Below are 26605 nucleotides of genomic sequence, written 5' to 3'. Positions count from 1 at the left end.
ACTTTATTTTTTTTTATTTTTTTTATTTTGGAATCCATACCAGCAATGGTAAGAGGACAGACATTACAGAGCACACTAAAACCCATCATTGAGTATACTGTGACCAGACCAACTGTTTGTAGAGAAATTTAAATCTATGAATATTTTTGCATTGTTTCAATTGTAAACTCAGACTGTTCCAGATTTTCACACCACATACAGACACGCAAAAGCCTTTACGGGTTGTTCGAGTTCTGGGTAATTTGAATTCTCCAAAGCCTCTCACATTATAAACCTTTTCTCGAATTTCAAATCTAGTTTGTAAATTTGCCGGTAAAAGTTTAGTAAAAGCTTTATAAAAAATTATGGATGTATTGTAATTAACCAGATCCTGGAATTTAAGTAACTTTGCCTGAAGAAAGAATTTGTGAGTATGATCTAGATAACCAGCCTTGTGAATAGTACGCAGTGCTCGTTTCTGTACTGTGACTAATGGATTAGTTGTATTTTTATAATGCTTAGGAATGTTTTATTAGTCCATCGTTTAAATATAACTGGGGATAGATTAGCTGCCTTCAGCATACAAATGAAATACCTAATGGGTCTGTCATGTGAAAAGGCTCTGGTGTGAGCTTGAAGGCATTTCTTCCCCAGGTGCACCGGCAGAGTTGCCTGACACTGTGCCCATCGCTGTGCCCGCATTCAATAATTCAGGCAGCGAGGCTGACCCAGAACGCAGACACTGTTGCACCTTGTCAGGACAATATCATGCCTTTAATATTCATGAGAAATATGATACTGCAGTGTTGAGGAGGTGGGCGGTTTCAATTATTAATACCTTTCCAGGGACCTTGTAGTGTCCTCAATGCAATGTCCCTAATGCAAACTTAACAATGATGCTCGTAATTTAGCTGTGAAACCTGGGTATGCCATCCTGCAATTTTCTGATAGCGCTGAGCACTTCATTTGAGAGTCTAGCTACGTCATATATTATGCATTAATGGTATTTGGGCAACCTTTTCCTCTCAAACAGAATTTTGATGTTGTCACCTGCTGATTAGCTGTAGCACCGAGGGAATGACTGACACCTAAGAGCTGTCGGTGGTATTCACTAACGCCTACAGTCATTGCACTTGAACGTTTTCTCAGTACGGTTTATTATTTTATCAGAATAGATTGCAGAATATGGGAGCGATATAGTCCCCTCGAGAATCCGTACAGCCTTTAAGCAGCAAATCAAGACGGATGCAGATTGCTTGCTTTCGTGAATTGTTTTACTTGAAACTCTCGGACCTGGTTTCTCTTCTCTCCGCTTGTTGCATATATTTTAAAAGATTGTTTTAATATCTCCCATCCTCCCCTTTTTCCAAATTGCCTAACGTAAACTGTGTTTGTGGTAAGTGAGAGACTTTGCATGCCTCGTGAATTTCAATAAGCATTCAGCCTCGTCATCCTCCCGTCTGCGGCACATTATAATCAGCACTTTTAAACGTTTCAGTTCCAAATTTTAGGTTTTTATTTGTTTTGATGAAATGATTATGCCATGTCTTTGCATCACACTCATAAACATAATCACCGCAGCAGAGAAATGGCATGTAGCACTCTAAGGAATTTGAAGTGTTTCGTCACTGTTTGAAAATGCTGCGCTGAGTTATCACCGCAGGGCTGATAATCATGGACCTGCTTCTCGCTAATCTCCTTGAGTGAGCAGATGTTCTTTGTGAGCGCTGCTTGTCTGTGCATGACTACAGTATTTTTTTTCCCCAGTTTGAATTCTGCCTGTTGTTCTCAGTTGCTCGTGCATTTTATTGTGATGTTTAATTACACTCGGTGTTTTGTGAGTGTTCTCATGAGCTACTTTTCATTCTGCATCGCAGCCTTTTATATATATATATATATATATATATATATATATATATATATATATATATATATATATATATATATATACACATACACACACACACACATACACACACAGTTTGCTCCTGTGTTACTTCACCTAGGCTATGTTTTTATTTGGTAACAGTCTGTACTTGGAAACCACAGACGTAGAGATTTTTAGGGCACTAAATGTCAGCTTTAAGCAAAACACCTCATCAGCGTGTGCAGCTTCTTTGCGATTATTTTATTTTTTTTGGTGTTCATTTCTCCATATTTTCCTCTTGCTGCCACAGATGATGATCTAGCTGGACCAATGTAAGTATAAACATTTCACCTCTTACCACCTTATCTCTGTTTAGCTTGGTAAAGTAATGTGTGTTTTGTTGTAGATTATCATGATGTATCTACTCCAGACAGTCTGTAGAGCTCACTGTGAAGTAGTTCCTAAAACTGGGTCACAAATAACGGTGAGCATCATGTCCTAGTATTTCAGATAAATCACCGGATGGTATTTTAAGGTCAAGTTTGGCCACTGTTGCTGTGACTGACAAGTTGTCTGGATTAGGAAAGTCCTGCTTAATCCGCCCATGTTTGGCAGTGAGAAGCAGTATGCATTGTTTATTAAATGTTTTTTTTAACACGCCACAACGTAGTTTTAGGCAGATGTGTGATTTAAGGCATAGTTTTGTTCTTCCTGTTTCCCCTCCTGGCTTCAGTAATCTATTGATAGGTGTCCTGGTAACCTAAATTTTAGTTACCTAGTATCTTTTTTAAGAGGAAAAAACTTAGCTCACTGAAATGCACACAAAAAAAGAACAGAAAAAACTCTCAGCAGGTAAAAAATTATGTTTAAAAATGTTTTAAAAATATTTACATAACTGGTCCTGGGTCTGGTTTTGTCCTTGCTGCAGTCAAAGACTGAATGTAAAAGATGGAGGTAGCCTCAGATCTAAAAACTAATCTAATGCGAGAGTGCTATATACCTGCATTCTCTTTAATGGCCAGCAGGGGGAAACAAAATGTCTATAGAAGAAAAAACTAATATGCTTCTTACATGACTTAATACCTCAGTAAACATTTTCCTTGTGTGTTTATGGTCTCATTCACTAGTTTTAAGTCGTGTTAAAGAAAATGTGATGTTAATTTTATAACTTATTGTCCCATTTAGTATAAAATACATTATAGCATGGGCGTCAAACATAAGGCTAGGGGGCCAGAAGTGACCCAGCAAAATATATATAGGAAAGGCTAAGAAGTGATCTGCAAGACTTTTCTGTACTTTTACATTTCTAATGTAAAAAACTGACATGTGCTGTTGAAATTGTACTTCTTTATATTATATTAAGATATCTCGGGGATTAAATGTGTAGTTAAATGTCTTTAGACTGACAGAAATTGGAGTTTCACTCATTTGGCCCACATAACTGGGCCAGACTCGGCCCTCGGTGTAGAATTAGTTTGACATCCCAGCATTATATAGACTTAAAGGTTTAGAGACTAGACATGACAAAAGGACTAAATGACAATCCTCTGGCTATGTCCATCTTTGATATACAGTTTATGGCTGCAAACAGTAGTAGTAGATGTTTTCATCAGTGGTTGCATTAATAACCCTGAGCCATCATCAAGGCATCAGTCAACTGTCAACATCAGTCAGTTTCATCTATAAATAAAATGATGGTAAATTTCTACCACAAGCTTGCAGATGTTAAAATTGGTTAATTAGCAGCCTGCAGCGTTTATTTTATGTCATGAAACAGAAAGCGGAGCATTAGCTATTTTTATTTCATACACGACAACAATCATTTTACAGTTGTTAGGACTGAGATCACTAGTTTCTGTGTATGACATGTGTTCAAAAGTTTATTTAAATTAGGCTCATCTCTGTTCAAGATCAGCTTCTTGATCATGTCCAAAAAATTTTTGCCAAGAGACCAAATATCAAGCGAGCTGATTTATATTTTTCCCCCTATGAAGGATCTTGTGTCATTGTGAGCGTAGGTAGCTTCATGAAAAATGATGGGTCACCACCCAGACCGGTTGATATTTGATATTTGAAGTGTCCAATCATGTGTTTTAAGACAAAAAGCAGCAGCCTTGCTGAATAAACTGTAAAGGTGCATGAGAAGATAACCTTGAATTTGAGATTTGCCATTTATACCACAAGGCGGTTTTTTTGGAGGTTTTTTTAGGGATTTGATCACAGAACTGCTTGATAACACCTCATATACGCTTTGTTTGAGATGACAGCTGATTGTGTGTTTTACTTCTTTGTAAAGGAAAACTAACTCGACCAACAACCACAAAGACAAGAATCTCCGCCAGAGGAATACAAACTGAGCAGCCTGTCTGCTGAGTAAGTATTAAATTATTAAGAGAAGCCCTGATAATAAAGACCTGTGGCCACAAACCCAAGATGACTGATTTAATTTAATTTAATTTAATTAAGTGTAATTACATAAAACCAAATGAGAACAACAGTTGCCTCAAGGTGCTTTATATTAAAAGGTAAAGACCCTCCAAGAATACAAGTTGACTATACGAAACAATAACTGAATGCTTTTGTCACGCAGGATAACTCATATATACTAATAGATCGCATTTACACTGGGCTAACAAGCTGAATCTTCTCTTTTCTGCAGGTCTCATTACACATGTATTGACCATATGAAGGTAAACAAGAATGGACTCCATACCCGTTGTTTATAGGACACATCTGCCATTAAAAGTATGGTTGTGGAGGAATTAAATGAGGCATGCCTTATGATTTTATTGTGTGAGGGTGTGAGGTCAGGAGGTACCCAAACCATTATAGAATTGTTAACATTATAACCATTGTGACTGCATGCGGTTGTTGACGTTTATTATTTTTTCCCCATGCTCTTAACCACTAATTTAACATTTTTACTACTTCTAAAAATAATGCATGCAAGACGTTGACCTTCTGTTTGCTACAGAAATGGCTTTTTTTTGGTTTTATTTTGTTTTTTCTCTGAGAGTGGCTTCATTTTAATAATCTGTACTGTGTGTTTTAGAGGAAAAACGACACTCAGCAAAAGAAAATACCACCGTAATCTGGTATGACAGATGTGTACAGTTTTATCATCCTGCTGCATACCATTGGTTCATTTTATCCGACAGTATCTATTACATTTAAGGGCTTTACAATGTCCCTCTAAATTTGATTAAGATCTACTGTATGTATGTACTGTATGTATTAAATCATAATAACTATGTATCAGATCACCGTTAATATAAAGACTATCCATATTATATGATGCACTTAAATGTTGAAAAGTATGAAAAAAAACCTGTATAAAAGCCTACTTTAGGAAATCTGTACTAATCATTCTAACGTATTATTTTATAATTATGTGTATTGTACAGCATGGCTATTATCCTATGCAATTATCATCCATATCAGTATATGGCAAATCATTGCAGCTTTTGATTTCTCTGTGACAAAGCTTTAATCTAGTAGGATCACCGTAGAGCGTCGATGGCACACAACACAGCTGCATGAATTCTCGACAGCTTACGTGGGGCAGAAAGGAAAGCCCGCGTCCGAGCTGACACATGTGAAGCAATTCCAAGATCCCGAGTCATTTTTAAAAATAAATATCTTTAAAAAATCAGACATGTCTGGCAAATCAGTTTCTTTGCAAAACACAGAGTTGTACTCTTAGTCACATGGACTCTCAAAAGTGGAGAACAGCTCCATCTAGTGAGATTTCAGGAGGTCGAAATGGGGAATGTAGTGATGAACATCAGAGCAATAAAGACCTGCAAACCGTGAGGAAAGTGTTCGGGGGTACGTTTAAGTCTTACGCTGTGAAAATCAAGGATCAGATTAGATATGAAAAGACAGAAAGTAGTACACGGTGAAAGGACTTTGAGTGACAGCCGAGGGATGAAGCTGCCTTTCTTTTTAGGATTAATGGAGGATGCCACTGAGGTCACGTCTTGAAATGAAGGAAGGGAAATGAGTTTTAAACAGCAGATTCAAATATTCAGAGGGCTCGATGTTTAGAGTTCTGTTTTATGGTGCAATGTCAAATACTTTGACTTTGTAGTTCTGCCACTGTTGAGGGAGCTTTTTATAAGTTGTCAGGTAGTGAAACAGGCAAACCTACATGTCAAGTCAGCCATTAAAAGCTTTGCATTCATGATTTTAGTGCACATCATTGGAATATGCATGCATACATACATCTCAGTTCACTTACTGAGACTGATCTGTGTTCTTGTTGTACATTAGATACCAGTTCTTTTTGCTTAGTATAAAAAATCAATGTGCAAATTTAACCTGAGTCACATGAGACATCCTTAGTCTTTGAAGCCTTTTCTTTTTGTTAAACTTTATTCAACACTTTGCATAGTACGAAACTGCAAACATAACAGATAACAGAGCAGTCACAGACATTTATGTAATCCCAAAAAAGATTACTTTCACATCAGTCCATATCTGGACTTGAAACTGTTCCTCTTAAACACTGTCCTCTGCTGCTCCGTCTTCTTCTTTTTCTTCTTTAAAAAAACAGAGATCAATTTATCTTGTAAAGCTTTAAAAAAAAAAGAAGTATGATATCTCACTAGATTTAAAATAAATACAGCATATATTCTTTCTCCTGTGTTATCCTCGAGCTGTCGTGGGAAGCACTTTCATCACAAAATGTGGGAAACTGCTGCAGCCCAACAAAGGCGGGCACTATTTTGTCATTCCTTCTGGAAGGTAGCATCGGTTTCTTCCCTGATGGACTTTCAGGAATATTTTAAAAAACTATTACCAGCCAGAGAATAATAAACTATTGTTCTTTGACCTTTTTTTTGTGTCTTTTTTAACTGTTTTATTAATTGTTTGGGTCTAATTCCTGTGATGTAATGCTGCACCCTGGATTAATATGTCAGCAGGATTCAAACAGTAATAAAATCAGTCCATTTCTAGAGCAGAGAGACATCTGTGACTTTGTGAACCCGGAAAAAAAAGGAGGGAACACAACTCCTGACAAAAATGATTTGTTGTTCTCTCGGGGCGGATTAATCTCTCGGATGTCAGGTGAACTTTAAACCGGTGTGATGGACTACTTCTTAAACAAGCCAGCGGATTGTTTTAATAGCAAATCTAAAGAGTTCTCCAAACTTAATGGAGAGATTAATGTTTTATTTATTTATTTATGGGACTTTATTTACATCTGCTGCCACAGTTGTCAACATCATGTGTCACAAATGGCATATAATTAGTTGTCTTAAATAAAGACTTTTTGTGGTAAGTGAAACAAAGCAGTGATTAGTGCAAAATAGCATCATACAGTGTGACGTACCATTTAAATGGAAGTTTTGGGTAATACATGATTTTATTAATTGTTTGACACCTAAATGAAATGGTATTTTGTCAAAATGAATCTTTTTTTTTTTAACTTAAACAAAAAATGTTTCCAATGTGAAAAGATACTCGATGTTACTCAAATGTGGAAGCGTTAACTCACAGCGGTAACTTTCAGTATTTCAGGGGTTGTTTAAATCTCTCTATTCTTATTGCAAACTAGTCAAGCTTTGTATGAGTCTCAGCACCCTAGACTTATGTAACGGCACTGATACAAGCTACTTTGGCTTCTGTCTCTTTAAAACCCCTCTCCCATTTTCTTCTGATTATGTCCATCTTGCCTGGCTTTTGCAAAAAGAACCTCGAGTTTGTGAGCCTCACGTCCTCTGCTTGCCAGTTCAGAGGTTCAGAAAAACAAACAAAAAAACCCGCAGTAAACCTATCATTTCTTGTTCTTGATCGGAAATGGCAGCTCCGCACCTCCATCTGCATGTGTTAGCACCAGAATCCATGGCCAGCACAAACATCTTAAGCAACAACGATTACAACAGAGCATGTCTATTCTGTGAATTTTGAGCTCATTGCGTGCTAACTGCGTATATAATCTATATAAAAAGTATCTGTTCTTGGCTGACAGGAGCGGCACCTGACCGTCTTCTGCTGCTGTAGCCCATCTGATGGGGTGCTCAGGAGGTAGAGCAGGTCTACTAATGGGAAGGCTGGTGGTTTGATCTCCGGCTGCCCAAGTCTCCAGTTTACATGCCTAAGTACACCTTGGCAAGATACTGAACCCCAAGTTGCTCTTGAATGTGTTCATCGGAGTATAAATGTATGTTAATATTAGATAGAGAGCACTTAGGTGTAGAAAAAGTAGGAATGTATGAATGAGTGAAAGAGGCATGGGGTATAAAGCGCCCTGAGTGTTCAAGTAGTGTAGAAAAGTGCTATGCAAGAACCAGTCCATTTACCATCTGCTTCAAGCCTGGACACGTTGCATGCTCATAGATGCTTTTCTGCATACCTTGGGTGGTTATTTGAGTTACTTCTCCATCAGCTCACAGTAGTCTAGCAATTCTCTTCTGACCTCTGCTATCAACAAATCATTTTCACCTAGAGATCTGCCACTGAGTGGATATTTTCTCTCTTTTGGACCATTCTCTCTAAACCCTGAAGATGCTTGTGTGGGAAAATCCCAGCGGATGAGCAGTTTCGGAAACACTCCGACCAGTCTGTCTGGCACCAACAACCACACCATCTTCAAATTCACCTAAATCACCTTTCCTCCTCATTCTAGTGCTCGGTTTAAACTTCAGCAGGTCATCTTGATCATGTCTTCATGCCTAAATACACTGAATTGCTGCCAGGTGATTGGCTGAGTAGATATTTATTAGATTGTTTATATTTATTGATATATTGATATAACGATTTGATATATTGATTTGATATTAACACATTAATGCGCAATTAAAGAAAACATGTACCTAAGAAAATGGCTGGTGAGGAGTATGACTCTATTGTTTTCTCTAACATGTTTTCTCATTTTGACTTGGGTGTAAAATTATTATTATTATTTTTAACATTTGATGAGCTTCTTGTATTTTGGGATAAGATGGGATCTATTGTGATGTCACAGGTCAGAAAATTAAGCAAGTAGTCAAATGTAAATCAGCCAAAGCCACCTATACAGTGCACTAGGGGTACGAATAAGGATGACACTGCATGGAAATTCAGATTTGTAGCCCAGTGAAGACACACCGACCTGATTTCCAGCAGGCTGGGATGTTTACATTTGCAGGTACCAGAAAGGGCTGGAAATAAAACTCTGACAATTTAGCTTTACTGCCTACCAAACATCACTAAGCTTGATGATTGTGGTGTAAAACAAAAAGTGTTAAGTCCTTATCTGGGCATCCCTTTAGGAGACTAACAAGCAGCAAATAAATAAAAGAGAATAACCTGTTTCCCTGTGTGCTACTTTATATCCGCGTATTATGTGGCCGCTGATGGCGGGGAATTAAAATAAATAATTTAAGTGGAGGAAGAGTTCTCTTAGTTGTGCAAGCGGCACACAAATGATGATTTTAATTAGTTTACCACTGTGTCGTGGGGAAACATTTCGAGGGAAACAAACTGTTCAGCCCTTCTTGTTGGTTGGCAGTGAGCCAGATGAGATTGCTGTATGGTTTAAATCACTTTAGTGACATTTGGATTGAATCATACAACCTTAATGCAGCCAGCTGTCAACAACCTTTCATCAAATTAATTTGCCACATTGGCCAGAAGTATTTCATCGCTTCTCCCTTTAACTAAAATTGTCTTGTTGAGCTAATAAAACTGAAACACTGATGCCAAAAACACAGGTGATATGTGACCAAACAGCTTTGTGCACTATTTTAGTTTTAATTAACCCCCAACTGATGATTTTCAATGAAGCATTCAGCGTTATTTATACAGTGGGGATCATGCCAGTGTTTATGGGAAAAAATAAAATTCAATACTATCATTACCCGGTGGTCAATTTGAGATATTTTAACCCTGGGTGAGAAATCTGGGCAGTTAAGAGAATAATTTGGGTTGGTTTATGGATTACAGGTGCCATTCCTTAGATTTTTCCACGTGGACTGTTTTTATTTTTATTTTTTTCATAGCCAGGTGAACCTGCGAAACCCAGATAATGCAGTAGAGCCATACACATCATATAGACGCACATTCTGCCTGCCGTACATGTGCTGCCAAGGACGTACTATCCACGTTGCCCACCAGAAATGACCAAGATGGGCACAAGATTTGCGCATCCTGAGCATCACAAACAACCACGCATGCTTAAACACAGGATGCAGCTCGTGTAAAACTCGTGTCAATCAGACTTAAGTGTCAGTTTTGTGCCCAACATCATTCACCGGGTTGGGCAAATATCAGAATTGTTTGTTGCAGTGTAAGGCCCGATGCCACAAACACCAAACCTTAAGATTACATTCTCTCAACTATTTAACTACCAACTCCAATGCTAGATCGCATCCTTGAATCATCCTCTCCAGTTTGTCCTGCCTGGGCGGGGTGAGCGCGTGTGCCATCCTGGCTCCTATGGCAACCCGATAGATTAGCTCCATCAATATTCACGTTATTAGAAAGCGCGAGGCTTATGGATTAGTGATGTCAGCGCTCAGTGAAAGCCAGGGGCAGCTGCGTGCATGTGTGTATTCACCTTGCGCCGTGAGAGGGCTCAGATAGGCTTTCGGGGGAGGTGGGGATCATGCTTTGTCATTGAGGAGCTCAGCAGCAGCAGCATTCTCCCACTCCGGCACGTCCGACGCTCAGCATGCTGCATCCTGATGCGCTCCCGTCTGCACTCAACGAGCTTACCTGGATTTACATGCATTTGTCGTTTGGCGCTTTTACATGAGCGTCTGATCGCAGCCGCCGCGTATTCGTTGACGCATCTCAATGTTTGAACCGGAGGAGAGCGGCACGTCCCAAGAGTCAGATAAGATACGACCCGTCCTGCGGACCTCCCCCGTCACTGTTTTTGCCTCCAGCGGCACCCCGAGTGTGTGAGATTCATGATTCATCCCCCCGCTTTCACGGGCTGTCCTTAGAGCGCAACCTCTTCTGGTTCTTCCAAATGGAGAGATTCCAGTCCTCCATGCGCAAACGGCTCTACAGCTTGCCGCAAAACATTGGGCAAAAGCCCTTTGTGACTGACGAAGGGGAGAACGGCGACAAGGACACTAAAAGGAAAAGTATCGGGCTCAAACATTTGTCCTCTCTGTCTCCCGCGAGCAGTTGTAAGAGCATTGGGGAGGCCGGGGTCGAAGACTTTGAAAGGGACGTCACCGTGAAGACCAACTTGAATGGGGACTGCCGCTTTTTTAGGGGCAGCATCTCTTCCATCTCCGGACGGCATCCCCCCGGGTCAGATTTGGCGGAGCAGAGGCGCCTCATTCCCGAGGCTGATGCTGGAGTCAACGAGAGTTTCCCCGGTGAGCACGGCCCCGGGGCCCTACAGCGGGCAACGGGTGGGCTGACCGGCATAGTCGGGCAACCGTCACTGTTTGACCAGTCAACTTTCATCAAGTTGGAGGGCTCTGAGCAAATAATACCCGAAGATGAGCGTCTCTACCAGGCTGGCTTCATGCACCGGCAGTTTGGGGCGATGCTCCAGCCGGGAGTCAACAAGTTCTCCCTGCGGATGTTGGGCAGTGAGAGGGCCGTGGAACACGAAAGGGAACGCGTGAAGTCTGCAGGCTTCTGGATAATCCATCCCTACAGTGATTTTAGGTAATTTCTGTGCAGAAATCCTTTTTCTTTTTTTAAAATCGCAAATAGTTGTGTCCTACAAAGAAGTGCTGCAGTGATCCTATCACACATTAAAGGCTCATTTGGCCTGCGCATGCGTTAAAACTAATAATTTAAAAACTGCCTGGAATGAATGAGCCATAAAATGTGTTAAGGGTATAAACTATAATCCCCGTGCATGCCTTTCTGTAACTACAGTGGCCATATTAGCAGCACGATAATCAGGAGTGTAAGCCTCTGCAGAACAGGTAGATCATTAGCTAAATGTGCCTCAGTAGCCCACCTTGAGCAGATAAATGGCTTAACGTGTGCAAATGGACATTTTTAAAAGCGTTGTCTACATTTTTTTTGCAGGGAAACGTGGTTATGTCATGCATATCCAGGATATAAGTCCTTTTGCTTTGGTTGGCCCAGTTTGTGCATTTGTGTGTCCATGGTGTCATCAGGTTATGTAGAACTTAATTAACTCTTTGCAGCTCTTTGCATGTATGTGCAACAAACTAAGCCAACCACAGTTAACAAATTTCCCAGCCATGCTGCACTATTTCATTGCACACCAGTATTCTGGATACGTCCACCACCAAAAGATTTTCCCGGCATTTAACCTTAATGCTCACTGTCATCATATTTTTCATCAGTCAGCTGTATGCCGATGTGTGCCACTGCAGTTTTTTCCACTCATCTGAATTACACTTTTTTTGTCATCATTTAGCCAGGGCAATGGATTACAGAGTGCAGCAGGGGCTTGGAAATGGGGTAATCAAAATAGGGTAACATGACCATTCAAGATATTAGAAGCACACATCAGTGGGAGATTATTACAGCACAATTAGTCTAATGGAGCAGAGATGGTGTGGACGGGGAGGGGACATGCCACAAAAACGCAGAGAGAGAGCGCACGACACACACACACACACACACACACACACACACACACACACACACACACACACACACACACACAGAAAGAGAGATTTGAAATGAAAATGGTGTGTTGTGAGGAATCAGGACGGCCAGCTGTTAACTCCGTGTGTGAGGTACGAGGTGTTGTTACTTTATGCTCACTTTGGGTCGCAGTGCGAGCAGGAGGGGCATTTTTAGTGCTTGCCATGGGTCTCATAAGGTGAATGCTTTATCCCGCAGATCCCATTTTAAGTTACAGATGCCTTTTGCAGCACCAGAGATTATTCTGAGATTTTGTGGCAATCCAGCAAAGAGGCAGCTCCGTGCCCTGCTTGTGAGCTGACATACCGTGCGCATCCATGACAGTCAGCAAGGCATTGTATAACCGATGTACGGTTTCCTGTTATCTTCCTATAGACACACACAATCTGATGTTTTTATCAAGTAACTGCTGTTTTTTTTTTTTTTTTTCATTCTAAAGCTTTCTAAGGATACAGCAGCAGACACACTGAACTGGCACACTGCGTAAATATGGTTAATATGATTGCTGGTGGGCCTGAGCCACAGTACAGGTGTGTGTTAAGCCACTGAGCTGCATGCAGGCTGTTGTGTTTCAGCTGCACTCTGGCAGCAAGAGATAAGTATCTCTAGTACAAATGTGATCCCTTTTTCAGCTGTCCTGATTGATCTAAGCTCCTTTCACCATTTTAAGCCTTTTTGTGTTCACTTTGCTTGTAAGTCCCCTCTCTTTTTTGCTCTCATGCTCTTTAACGTAGTTGCACTCTGACCTCAATAGTGCAAGATTTTGTCTCTGGACCAGTCGAGGTCCACAGACCGTACAAGCAGCAGCTTTGTTTCGATGGTAACATCAGATTACACCAGCCAGTTGTCTGTTTTGTGGTCTGAATTCTGCGCGCACAGGCAGCCGATGTTCCAGCAGGGTGGTCAGCAATGTACCGTCCTCTGCAGACCTTTTTTAAAAAAATAAATAAATAAATGAATAAAATTATCCAGCTGTTCCAGCGCTCTGCAGCACAGTGACGTTTGCAGAGCAGTAATGCTAACTACTCAACATCTGGCTGATGGGTGCTGACTTCTGGAGATGACATGGATTCACAGGAGATAACGGTGGATTTAGCCAGAGAGAGGAAGCGCAATTAGGACCAGTGTGTCACTGCAGAGACAACGGGCAGATGTCGAGAGAAATGCAAATTCTTTGTTTGGCAAAGAACAACAGAAAGCTGATTAGAACAAATGGCCACCGTGCCCTCACTGGTTTCTACATTTTGTCACATGTGACTGTGAACGTTTTGGGTGTAAGTAAACTAGAAGAGGTAGAAGTGCATTCACCAGATTCCTCTGCCTCTTTCCACCGTGTTGTCCTCATTCGACTCTAGAATGTTTTCCATCACCAGTAACACAATGCAGCACCTGTAACTCATCACAACAGCAACCCACTGGGAGGTATCACCTGAAAAAGCAAATATTACATCTAATATTGTGGTGAACCTGGCATGGATCAAACAGTGACACTCTGAATGACTGCTGCATCCTTTGCACACAAAAAAATGTATAAAGAAAAAGCATAATTAAGTCTTAAGAAAATGCAATTCAGTTTACCTTTGAAAACAAATGTATCGCTTAAAAGAAAAAATTAACTAAGAAAATAAATAAATACATAAGCTAATTAAAAGCTCAGATCCTGTATATTTTAATATTTATGAATGTATACCAATAACTTTACACTTTTTAAAAGAAAGAAATATTTTGGCATGCTTGAGCCTCCATATAGTTTTCTTCCCCCCCATTCATGGAGAAAACGCTAAAGTTTTAAATATACCTGCTGATGAGATGATGAGATATTTGGTTTCTTAACCTCCAGCTGGCGTGCAGTTTTTGCTGACCCTGCATGTTTGTCCTGTTGAGATCATTTGTTTTTGTTTTGTTTTTTGACACGACTCACTCATGAAATCGCACATGTATGGTTTCTCATCTTACACGCTCTTTGTGTGGATGCGTTGTACATTACTGTGTGACTCTGACAAATGTAGAACGCTAGATTAAAAAGAATGAGTATAGCAAATAGCTGGGAAACATCAATCAAGAGTCAGAATAGCTTACAGTGAACTCCAATTAGCCATATTTCTAAATTTCATAAGAACATTTGCTAAATAAATGTGTTCTGTTTTGTGTGTAAATGACTAGTAACAGGCAGTTTTCGATGAAACTGAACACACTCCTGCTGATACTTTTGAAAATCAATATGTATTCATGATTAATTCAAATGAATTCCCAATAACCGGTGTCACTCTTTTCCCATTTGGCCCACTCTTTAACTGAATCAGAGAATAATTCTTTGCTTGTTTACATTGTTTCTGCTCACTCGGACAGAACTCTGCTGGGTTTTCAGACCGTGTGAAACAGCGAGGTTCATTTCTATAAGTAGCCAGAATCACTTTGAATTTGGAGCACATACTCACACATACTTGTATTAAGTGTTTTGTGTAAACTAAGCAGCATACACTGATTGGCTTTGTATTGATGAAATGTTCCCATCAATACGTCCCTGTTTGTTGTTGTTTTAATACAAAGTTCAAACAGATGCGTTTTTATTACCAGTTATTCTGTCCAATTTTTTTCTTAAGTGAAGGCAAAAAATGCTCATTTTGAATTTTCAGATCCACAAGCAGGAATTTCCTATTTCTCTGGTCACCCAGAAACATTTCATTTACATCAGTTTTGCGTTTGTTTAGCTCGGCTCTTATGACAAAGGTATGACATTTGCAATCAGGTTTTCTGCCGTGCTGAGATTTAATACCAGCATGTGTTTATTTAGATTCTGTTTTTAAACTAAATTAGTAACCAAATTGCATTGCATTTATGAGCTCCTACTATAATTGCTTTTCTTGGCCTGTTGTCATTGTTAGTGCAAGTTTACTTTTCGAATGAAACTAGGTCATTTAGCATAGACCACAACTAACACCTGCAACCTAATATCATATGATAAATTAAATTAAATTTGATCAAAAGAACAGAGGAAAGTCAACACATGAATTTGTTCCTTTCACCAAAATGTTGTCGCCTCTAAATCTTTATTTTTCTGTGTATTATATCAACAACGTCACTTTGGCGACCCCAAAGAAGTTTTAGCCAGACCTAGAGGAGACTATACCCTCTGTTTACATCAAATAAGAAGAAATTAGCCGTTTCTGTGCCTTAATGACGCTGGCCTGCTGTGGTTTATGGTGTGAGTCACATCCAACTGTCCATCTTTCAGGTTCTACTGGGATCTGACAATGCTGCTGTTGATGGTGGGAAACCTCATCATCATCCCCGTGGGCATCACCTTCTTTAAGGACGAGCACACGCCGCCCTGGATAGTCTTTAACGTCGTGTCGGACACCTTCTTCCTCATGGACCTGGTCCTCAACTTCCGCACGGGCATCGTCAAGGAGGACAACACGGAGATCATCCTGGACCCGCATCAGATCAAGATCAAGTACCTGAAGAGCTGGTTCGTGGTGGACTTCGTCTCCTCCATACCCGTGGACTACATCTTTCTTATCGTGGAGACGCGCATCGACTCAGACTTTTACAAGACGGCCCGAGCTCTGAGGATCGTCCGCTTCACAAAGATCCTCAGTCTGCTACGGCTGCTGCGCCTCTCCAGACTCATTCGCTATATCCACCAGTGGGAAGAGGTAGATGAAGATAGCCCCATACTGGCTAGCTTCAACTGACTGGTTGGATATTTAAAAGATTTTGTTACAGTCTTAAAAATATTAGTCGATAAAAATGAACAAATTCACAGCTTCTAGCTTTTTAAGTGGGAATATTTTTTAAGTCTTTTAAGTAGTGTGGCTGATATTTAGAGAATTTCTTACACTATTTTCCAGATTAATACCTGCAGCATGCTCTCAGATGCTTCTCTCATTTCAAAGGGGACGTCTTGTGCTCATTTCCACCTTCATCCTTATATTCCAGGACTCTACTGGAGTAGCTTTGCATGGTTCACAGTTCAAAAGTAATCATTGTTTACCAGTCAGCCAGTTTATCAGTTCATCCTCTTCCTGACAAACTATTTCACATTCTCTCCCTTTAGGCCAGCTTTCCTCTCATTGGCTGTGTCTTGCAAATAGAAGGTTTGAAGAGCTGCAGAATGAAGGAGGAGTGCAGAAAAAAACTCAATCTGAAACCAAGCGTTTGCAGCTGCCTGAAGCCTGATCTCATTTTTTTAAACTTTCTCCATGTTAAATGTGCACATCCATCTTTTTAACAGTACAGGTTTCCCTTTAGGCACCGTGCATACTAAGGTTTCTCTCTCATTAACAGATTTCTTACACTTTCGCTCTGTATGTGGGGAAAAAAAGTGCTGCTGCAGAGTTAATTTGTTGGCTCTGCATTTAAACACACTTACACACAGTCAGCTTACTCAATAAGAGATATTATCCCGCGTTATTATTTTTTATATGTTCCATCCCCATCAGCCATTAACGTTACAGATGGTTGCTCTGAAATAGCCTCTGGTAGTCTATAGAAGATTAAGTGTGGTTCGGTATAGTTCGCTTGCATCCATCAACACCATCATCGCGGTTCCTCCTGTTTATTTCAAATCCTCTGTTTGCGTGCATGGGTGTTAACATTTTATAGAAGAGATATGAGTGTTTTATTATCTCTCTTTTTTCTCTCTCTCTCCCCCTAATTCTGAAAATCTGTGTCACAGGTTTTCCACATGACATACGACCTTGCCAGCGCCATGGTGCGTATCATGAACCTGATTGGTATGATGCTGCTGCTGTGTCACTGGGATGGCTGTCTGCAGTTTCTGGTTCCCATGCTGCAAGACTTCCCCCCAGACTGCTGGGTCACCAGGAACAAGATGGTGGTAAGTGGATTATTTATGAGTCAGACAGCCTCCAAAATGTGTTCCTCCCCAAAACACGACGAACCACATGCAGACATTTATCTCTAAGCGTCATTAGTTATCGGTTTGGGAGCACAGATTAAATTAACGTCAACAGGTAGCGTGTTTAATCTTTATATCCAGTTTTCAGTCACACATGTTTTTCAATAAACATTTTGCAGAAATAGGGTGGTTTTTGTTTATTTGCAAAGCTGTTAATACCTCCTGAAGAAGATAGAATAGAATAGAATTAGAATTCAACTTTATTGTCATTGCACATGCACATGAAACAGACCTACCCATAAATGATGTTTTGTAACAGTTGGGACATACATCTGTGTTCACGTCCATAAGCTCAGATTAAGCTGATTTAGATGTGATGTACGATGGCTCCGTAATGTAGTGGTTTACACATTCAGGAGAGGCATCCGGTGTAAAAATCGAACAAATCAAATATTTCCTGAGCCGCTGGTCGTAGATAGCCGTACGCGTTATCTCTCCTCCTCTGCATCCCTTTCAGAATGACACCTGGGGTCAGCAGTACTCCTACGCCCTGTTCAAGGCCATGAGTCACATGCTGTGTATCGGGTATGGCCTGTACCCTCCTATCGGCATGGCTGACGTGTGGCTCACTATCCTCAGCATGATCGTGGGTGCCACCTGCTTTGCCATGTTTGTGGGGCATGCGACTGCACTCATTCAGTCTCTGGACTCCTCCAGGAGGCAGTACCAGGAAAAGGTGGGTGTTTTCTGAAAAATCATCCACAGTTTTACTTCTGATATAACACTTCTGTTCCACTACATTTCATAAGGTAATATTATTTAACTGTTTCACTTATTACATTATCAAATCATGAAGTGTATCAAATTCGGTTCTTTTCTGAATTCTTTTGCCAACAGAGAAAGAACAAAAAAAATAGTCATCAGTTCATAAAATGTGCTTTTTTAGGTTAAACTGCCAGCTATATATATATTTAAGTTCCAGCTTAAATAGGGCCTTTATTTACTTATACCTCATTTATAATGAGCGGCTACAGCAGTCTGAAGCCTGCGATTTTGAGTCAGAGGGATTACTTGCACATATGCTGACCTCATTACTTCAAACTGTGGCCACATTTAATATGAGTATTTTGCATATATATATATATATATATATATATATATATATATATATATATATATATATATATATATATATATATATATATATATATATATATAGAAGGAACACGAGAAGCTGGAGAAATACCAAGGGCTCAGAGAAGAGCTCGAGAGGATGTGGAGGGTGAAGGTAACGGTGGTCCCCGTGGTAATCGGAGCACTAGGTGCGGTGACTCCCAAGATAGGCGAGTGGCTCCAGCAGATCCCGGGAACAACATCGGAGATCTCTGTCCAGAAGAGCGCAGTCCTGGGAACAGCTAAGATACTGCGCAGGACCCTCAAGCTCCCAGGCCTCTGGTAGAGGACCCGAGCTTGAAAGATAAACCGCCCGCAGGGGCGTGCTGGGTGTTTTTTTTTTTTATATATATATGAACAACAATAAGCTTAAGCTTAAAAGGCAGATTACAACGGTAAGATGTGCTTCATCTTAAAAAATAAAAAATATGAATACTATCCTATAATATTATTATTATTTGATATCATATATTATTAGGTACAGGAGAGGAGCTTTTTTTCTGTGTGATGTATTTTAATCTGGACACCTACATAAGTGCAATTTTTAATGCAGGATTTCTGTTTTATATTTCAATATTGCTACTTTTCACTAAGTGACAGATCTTGAAGGGGAGCGTAAACCCACTTTTTTGTTTGCAAAAACATGTTTTATACATCCACGTATAGCTGCCGTTAACTTTTCATTTGGGGAATATGGGAAAGGACAGACGAACTGCAACATGACACAAAAAAAGACAGACATGGCAGTGCATTATGAAAAGCAGAGCTGACACTTACAGCTGGATTTACCATGCATAGACAGGGTGCATGGACCATATTTGGTGCTTTGCTGCTAGAGTACACTGCTGAAGGACACAGTAGTTAATGTTATTAGCTGCAGCCTGCAGAGCACAACTGTAATTGTCAGATGGGGCAGAGTCACAACATTGCACTGTGGGCAGGTTTCACAGATGGCCTGACAGTTGACTGTTAAAATAATGAGACACATTATATTCCTACCTCTGAGCCAACACATCAATCAGTGTAATATATTCATTTTGACATGACTTTGCATTTTGTCTCACGGTTATGTTACGTTACATTTGCAGCCTTCTGCTACTCTAATCAACAGGAATATATCTATATATATATAGATATAGCTATAGATATAGATATATAGTTTTTTTTAATCATGTTAATAAGTGTGCTCTTTGTGCTTTTCATAGTACAAACAAGTGGAGCAGTACATGTCCTTCCACAAGCTTCCTGCAGACATGCGTCAGAGGATCCACGACTACTACGAACACCGGTATCAGGGCAAGATGTTTGACGAGGAGAGCATACTGGAGGAACTGAATGAGCCGCTGAGAGAGGTCAGCCATCAACAGATGATTTTTAGATAACATACATTATGCAAACAATGTGTAAATGCTTAAAGACAACATAAAGTTGTTATTTGCTCTCTTAATCATTTACTGTCCGTTTAATATAACCCTTAAGTAAAGTCTGGTGTTTAAAAAAAAACAGATGCTTTTTGACAAATACATTTTTTATTCTTATATAAGCTTTCAGCTACATTATTCTGACCTGTAGGCTATTTGTTTAGCATTTCTTTAATTCTTCTAAATAGTAAAATGTTAACAAAATTATTCATTGTCCTTATTTTATTTTGCAAACATTTTATTGTCGTCAGCAGCACATGTATAAATGCATGACATGAGCCACGTTGTTCTTAATGGTGAACAGTTAATTATGTAATCTAATATGGCTGTGTTACTTTGACAATGTTAATAGTCATGTGATCTGATAAGTAATGGCTTGAAGAGGACGGGGGACCTCATTAAAAGAGCATTAAGAGCATTAAGCTGTTAGCCCCCCTGCTTTTATCATGACTGAAATTTGTTTTTGAAGGCATTGCATTAGCAAAAAGAAAAAAATGTAAAAGGTGAACTTTTTTTTCTCTTTCCTGCAGGAGATCATCAACTTTAACTGTCGCAAACTGGTCGCCTCCATGCCCCTGTTCGCCAACGCTGATCCCAACTTCGTCACCTCCATGCTAACCAAACTACGCTTTGAGGTCTTCCAGCCGGGCGACTACATCATCAGGGAGGGGACCATCGGCAAGAAGATGTACTTCATCCAGCACGGCGTTGTCAGCGTCCTGACCAAGAACAGCAAAGACACCAAGTTGTCCGATGGCTCTTATTTTGGAGGTGAAGTCGGCTGCTCTGCATGCTAATATGTTCTGTAGTGGACAGTGGGTCAGTTTGAATGCATGTGAAGGAGTGGTGATTGTATGATTTGTTTTGATTTATTTGGCTCAGGCACTCGGCAGATTATCTTCCCCGACTATTACAGCTGGGAAAAATCGTCCACATCATCTCCTTAAAAGCGCTGGGAACTAAGAGGGGCAGAGCTTTGCGATCTTTGATTCCATCTGTGGGGTTTTCCCCTTTTTGTTACACCATATTTAAAGCTGAAATCCAGAATTTTTCCTCTCGGTTATGTTTTCTCAACCTGCTGTTGTCTGTTCCATCTGTGCACCAAAGTGAAATGTCATCATTAAATGTCAACTACGAAGCATAAAACTCTTAATTCTTTTCAGATTTGTTTCGGCAGAAGTATTAAACGAGGAAAGGGGGGAAAAAAAGCAGCTAAATTAAACCTTTCATAGTCACGCATTTATTTGGAGTAAAACAGTCAGGGCAAAAACAATTTGGCTTCAAGTTATTCTCCTACATCTAAAAACACGAAGAAATGTTAAAATAATAAACTAGGACAGAAAACATCTAAAACCAACACAAGATAAAAAGAAATCCCATGATGTAAAGTGTAATAAATTCAAGAAAGTGACAGAATAGGGCGGAGAGAGATGGAGAGAGACAGAGTATGTGTGTGTGTGTGTGTATTTGTGCGTCTATATCCTCAATATGTCTGTCCTGAAAAATATGCCTCATTTTTTTCCCTCCTGTTTTCTTTTAATGGCGCATTATTTTATTTTTCTGATCTGGCACGACAGATGAGGTCAGAACAAACTGTAAGCTGCAGAAATTGCATTAAGTGCTCCATCTGTGGAGTTCAGAGGCATCAGCCTTTTTCATGCTTTATCATCTCATACTAATAATACTATTTTGGACTTTTCTTTTGTGAATGGATCTAAGAAGATAGGAATTCTGTTGCGGCTTGTCACACAACTTCTGAAAGGAGGAGGAGGGTGGGTGGTGGTGGTGGTGGGGGACTCATTATATAACACTTCATAGTAATGCGTTGTTTTTAATCCTTGCTGTTAATACCTGTCTTGCACTCTGCAGGAAGTCTTTTAAAGCGGTGAAACAAATAATTGAAGGGTTTTTTTTCTCATCTCTTTCCCTGCAGAGATCTGCCTGCTGACCCGAGGCAGGAGGACTGCCAGCGTGCGGGCAGATAACTACTGTCGACTGTACTCTCTGTCTGTAGACCACTTCAATGAGGTGCTGGAGGAGTATCCCATGATGAGGAGGGCGTTTGAGACTGTGGCGCTCGATCGCCTGGATCGCATAGGTTAGTCCTTAAAGATAAGATAAAACCTATTTACTGGCACCAATTTTATATTATTATCAATCATTCATTTGTTCATTTTAGTGTTGCACTAAAATTAACATCAGTTGGACTTTATATCTGTTATTAGTGGTGGCGTGGATGTAGGCACGTATTTAAGCACAGCGGCTAACAAAAGCCAAGAATAGAAAACAGTGTATAATAATAATATTTAAATGTAAGCGTGCCACATTAATCCATGGTCTTTAGACTTTACTAATTAATCTTATATGAATGGAAAACAGTTTAAAGTCATTTTCCTGGGTACACCTTGCTAAGGACCCCCTTGTCCTTTGGAAGTCTTAATTCTTTGTAGCACAGATTCAACAAGGTGCTGGAAACATTCCTCAGAGGTTTTGGTCCATATTAACGTCACAGCATCACACAATTGCTGCTGATTTATAAGCTGCACATCCATGATTCGAGTCTCTGGTTCCACCGTGTCACAAAGGTGCTCTGTACTAAAGAGCCCGAAGTGTGCCAAGAAAATATCCCACTCACCGGCATCCGGAACTGATCATACAATGCAGGATGGAGCCAGGCTTTCATGCTGTTTACACCTACCATTCCAGTGTCATAGCAGAAATTGACAGTCATCTGACCAGACAACTTTTCTCCAGTCTTCCACTGTCCAATTTTGGTGTGAACTGTAACCTCAGCTTCCTGTTTTTAATTAACAAAGACCTAAGCCATCTGCTTCAAGGTCCAAAGTGTTATGCATTCAGAGATGCTCTTTGGTTGTGACACGTGGTTATTATCAGCTTGAAGCAGTCTGGCTATTCTCCTCTGACCTCTGGCATCAACAAGAACTCCTTCTCACTGGACAATTATTCTTTTTCGGCCCATTTTCTATAAACCCTAGAGATGGTTGTGTGGGAAAATCCCAGTAGATCAGCAGTTTCTGAAACACTGAGACCGGCTTAGGCAACAACAACCATGCAAGATTAAAAGTCAGCTTTCTTCCCCCATTTTGATGCTCAATTTGAACTTCAGCAGGCCGTCTTTACAAGGCCTCTGTGCCTAAATGCACTGAGTTGCAGCCATGTGATTGGTTAATTAGATATTTGCATTTTTAAGCAGCTATTCAGGTATACCCAGTAAAGTGACCAGTGAATTATACTATAAGCAAGTATTTACTAAGTAAACTAAACTCAAACAGAGTATTTTTTGTGCAGTCTGCAGTTGGATTGGAACCTAAAAGAGACAGTTAGGTCTAAAGGGTGGCATTTTTCTAACTTTTTGATTGCTTCCAGTCTAATCTGGAGACATAATATACCCACATAGCAAAATTGGTATGGCCCGGATCTGGCCCACAAAATGTGCTTACACATGGCCCCACATACCGCAAAGAATGACGGCCCTTTGGCGGCCCAGATATGGTTTGTGAGATGTGGCCCACACATGGGCCAGCACAAGGCCAGTTGCAGACACACTGCTGGCCCACAACAGTTTCAACCCTGGCCCCAGATGTCAGCCCAATGTGTACCTTAATCAAGCCATGTAATTACAACATGTTCTATATAAGAATCAGTGAATGGACTGATTCTTATATAGCGCTTTGCTACTCTCCCAGATTACTCAAAGTGCTCTATACAACATGCCATATTCACCCAATCACACACTTCCGCTAAACTGAGTGCTTCCTAACTACAGCCACACACATTCTCAGTTTTGCCATGCAGACTGGAATAACCAGGGATCGAACCACTAACCTTCCGATCAATGGGTGACCTGCTCTTCCTCCTGAGCTACAGCCACCCACTGGAAAAAAATGAGTAAACCGACTTTGGATAAAGTGTACACTCACAAACCTGTCAAACCTGCATTTGAAACGTTAGCTACCATAGCAGTATAGTATTGCAACATGGCATTTGGTCTTCTAACTAAAATAGAAGACCAAACAGTGCCATCATTTGCAGACCTGCCCCACATCTGGTTGACATACACCCTGCCTGGACACCTTGATGCCAGATCCAGGCTAGACCTGTTTTCTATGGGCTTGGGCCACATAAACCAAACCACAATCGGGCCAGATATGGCATCCCATCACATAAATAGTGCCATCTATGCCAGGCCTGGCCCAAATCTGGATGACATACATCTTAGAGAACCAATATAGTAGTGATACATATGCTGTATAACATTGCAATGTCTTTATATACTGTGTATTTATGCAGTATGTTGGTATGTTAGTTAGAAGAAAATGAAAATCTCTGGATCATTATAGATTAACTTCACATAAGCATATTTCAAAAACTAGTTTGCAACTTAGTGACTGACTTTACTCCACTGTTTACTCAGCAGTGGTGCTCCTCCGCTACATGTGCTACAAACAGTGCTGGGTTATTGTAAACGATGAGACTACATTGTTTTAAGACCCACTGTGCCAGAGTGTGAGATTGTAAAGCATGGAAATATATATGACAAAATTTGCACTGTTGAACTTGTAAGCCAATATTGTCAGATAATATCTGTCAAATTGTGAGTGTATTTTTTGTAGTGTTTTAACAGCAGGCTGCATTTTCTAGAGGTATCATTTGCCTTTTTACTCCCATATACGAGAGGAGTTGTGGGAGCTTTTGTGTGCAGAATAAGAAATACATAATTTAAAAGTGTTTGCATTGCATGGACGCACTATTGACGAATATATTTTTGAGTTATACAATTATATTTAATTCTTCCTCTTCAGCGTGTGGTATGATGTGTTGTCTAAGGATGTCATTTGTGAAAAAAGGGGAGGGGCTAAAAGTGCATCACGGCCTTATTTCTCTTTTCTTAACAGGGAAGAGGAACTCTGTTCTTCAACACAAAGTTCAGCATCACCAAAGTTCTGGCACACTAAACCTTCATGAGAGTGAGATCATCCAAAGAATAGTGCAACACGACCGCGACATGGCCCAGTGCACTCAGCTGAACCAAACCAGCACTGTGCCGAGTATAAACCGTCTGCCTGCTCCTCCGTCACCCACCCCGGTCATCTGGGCCCCGCTGGTTCAGGCTCCGCTCCAGGCTGCGGCTGCCACCACCCCGCTTGCTATGGCCTTGGCCCACCAGTCCCAGCTTCCTCCAATCCTCTTCCACCATCCTCTGGTGCCACGTCCCGGCTCTGTGAAGGACCCGTCCAGCTATTCAAAGAGAGTACATGTTGGAGCGAGTGCCTCCAGTAGCTGTGGTTCAGGGCCCAATTCTCCCACTAGCTCTGCCAACCTTAGATCTGAGGTTGAGACTGCCACACTAGTATTCCCCAGGACACAGCTACTCTCCAGTGGGCCGTTGTCACCCATACTGACGTCTCAGCCCATCTTCACCAGCAGCCTGCAGCCCCTCGCCCCTCTGCACACACACCAGCCTCTGCTCCATCCTCCCCACTCTGGCATGGCGTCGGTGTTTCCCATCAGCCAGGCCACCGTCTCTTACACCTGCTCCGCTCAGCTCCACTCCCAGCCGTTTCACGGTGCTATGACCACCCCACCACGACCGATAGGTTTACTCCAACAGGGGGCACCAGGGAGGCTAGCAGGGAGATTCCCGGCCCCCTCAGCCACCACATTAACCCCTCTTATTTCAAGCTCAGTCGGCCCCATACTGAGCCAATTGCAGCAAACCTCCCATATCACCTCACAGCAGGTGGGGTCCAGCAGTGACAGAGCAAGCAGGAGAACCAGTGGCCTGAACCTCCCACATTTTCCCTTCATCACCAACACCCAGTCCTCCGCTGGATTTAATCAGCCAGTGTCTGCAGTCGGAGCCGGGGCCGCAGCCTCTCTGGCCCAGCACAGCCTGGCAGGACTCCAGTCTGTTTTTCTCCCGCAGGTTCTCCCAGAGCACTCAGCCCTTGCCTCCCTGGCCCAGTATGGCTCTGCAGAGGCCTCGCCTTGCTACACGCCTCCTGTCCACAGTCCCAGCATCCAGAGCCCTGTGAGGGGAAGGACAGTATGCCACAGTGAGCTCCCCAGCACTGCAGACTCTCATAGTCCTCTAACCCTTCAGACCTCATGCCCTGCCAGGGTGGCCTGTACCCTCAGACAGAGGGCAGAGTCCTCGGTGGATCTCTTTTCCCAGGAAATAAAGACTATCTCAGGCTCTCACAGCTCTATACACCAGGAAAGGCCTTTGGCCATAAGCGGCTCCTCTGAGGGTGTAGCAGGGGCGCCCAGCCCCTTCTCCTCACCGATGGCTGTCAGTAAACCCTACACCCCGATCCCGGGTCAAGCCACTCCTGTCAGTCGGACACATTCAGGGCCTGAGCCTCAGCACCAGTCCGTTGGTTTTCACTCTTCTCCCATTAGATCTCCCGCTAAAATGTTAGAGAAGGAACACAAACAGTCCAAACTCCCGTCCAATTTGTGAGATTTAGACACACCCTCCTTTAATGCCTGAGTGAAGGGAAGATCACTTGGCATCATTTTAACCACTATGTCAAATTTTGAAGTAGGAGGGTGTGCTATAGCTCAGTGGTTTTGTTTTTAACCAGAGTGAACGGATCGAGTTTGATAATGGACAGTGACAGATATATATTTTTTACAGGATACTGCGTCTTTAAAAATGCTAATAACATCCAAACTGTATTGATGGGTATATGTAACACC

At 41.2% G+C, this 26605-nt stretch overlaps 2 protein-coding genes across 3 annotated transcripts in view; both read left to right on the top strand.

Annotated features, from left to right (window-relative positions):
- Positions 1-8454, top strand: part of LOC308384550 (neuroplastin-like) — a gene marked incomplete at both ends in the record, with an annotated part of 20551 nt that extends 12097 nt beyond the window's left edge. The window contains one exon of the mRNA XM_080863077.1: positions 8357-8454. Within this exon, the coding sequence (XP_080719203.1) occupies positions 8357-8454 (98 nt within the window). The remainder of the gene's footprint in view (positions 1-8356) is intronic.
- LOC308383531 (potassium/sodium hyperpolarization-activated cyclic nucleotide-gated channel 3-like) overlaps positions 1-26605 on the top strand; it is a 27175-nt gene extending 570 nt beyond the window's left edge. Inside the window, exons 1-8 of one of the 2 annotated variants that reach the window (XM_080861572.1) lie at positions 10463-11461; positions 15660-16083; positions 17106-17267; positions 17806-18024; positions 19667-19813; positions 20413-20653; positions 21816-21980; positions 24799-26605. In XM_080861572.1, the coding sequence (XP_080717698.1) occupies positions 10806-11461; positions 15660-16083; positions 17106-17267; positions 17806-18024; positions 19667-19813; positions 20413-20653; positions 21816-21980; positions 24799-26366 (3582 nt within the window). In that variant the 5' untranslated portion in view covers positions 10463-10805 and the 3' untranslated portion in view covers positions 26367-26605. Of the gene's footprint in view, positions 1-10462; positions 11462-15659; positions 16084-17105; positions 17268-17805; positions 18025-19666; positions 19814-20412; positions 20654-21815; positions 21981-24798 lie in introns of those variants that run through there. The other variant, XM_080861573.1, reaches the window with a different exon arrangement.

This window comes from Rhamphochromis sp. 'chilingali', assembly GCF_963969265.1.
Source record: "Rhamphochromis sp. 'chilingali' genome assembly, chromosome: 2".
NCBI classification, from domain to species: Eukaryota; Metazoa; Chordata; class Actinopteri; order Cichliformes; family Cichlidae; genus Rhamphochromis; species Rhamphochromis sp. 'chilingali'.
This window is presented reverse-complemented; position numbering and strand designations above follow the sequence as displayed.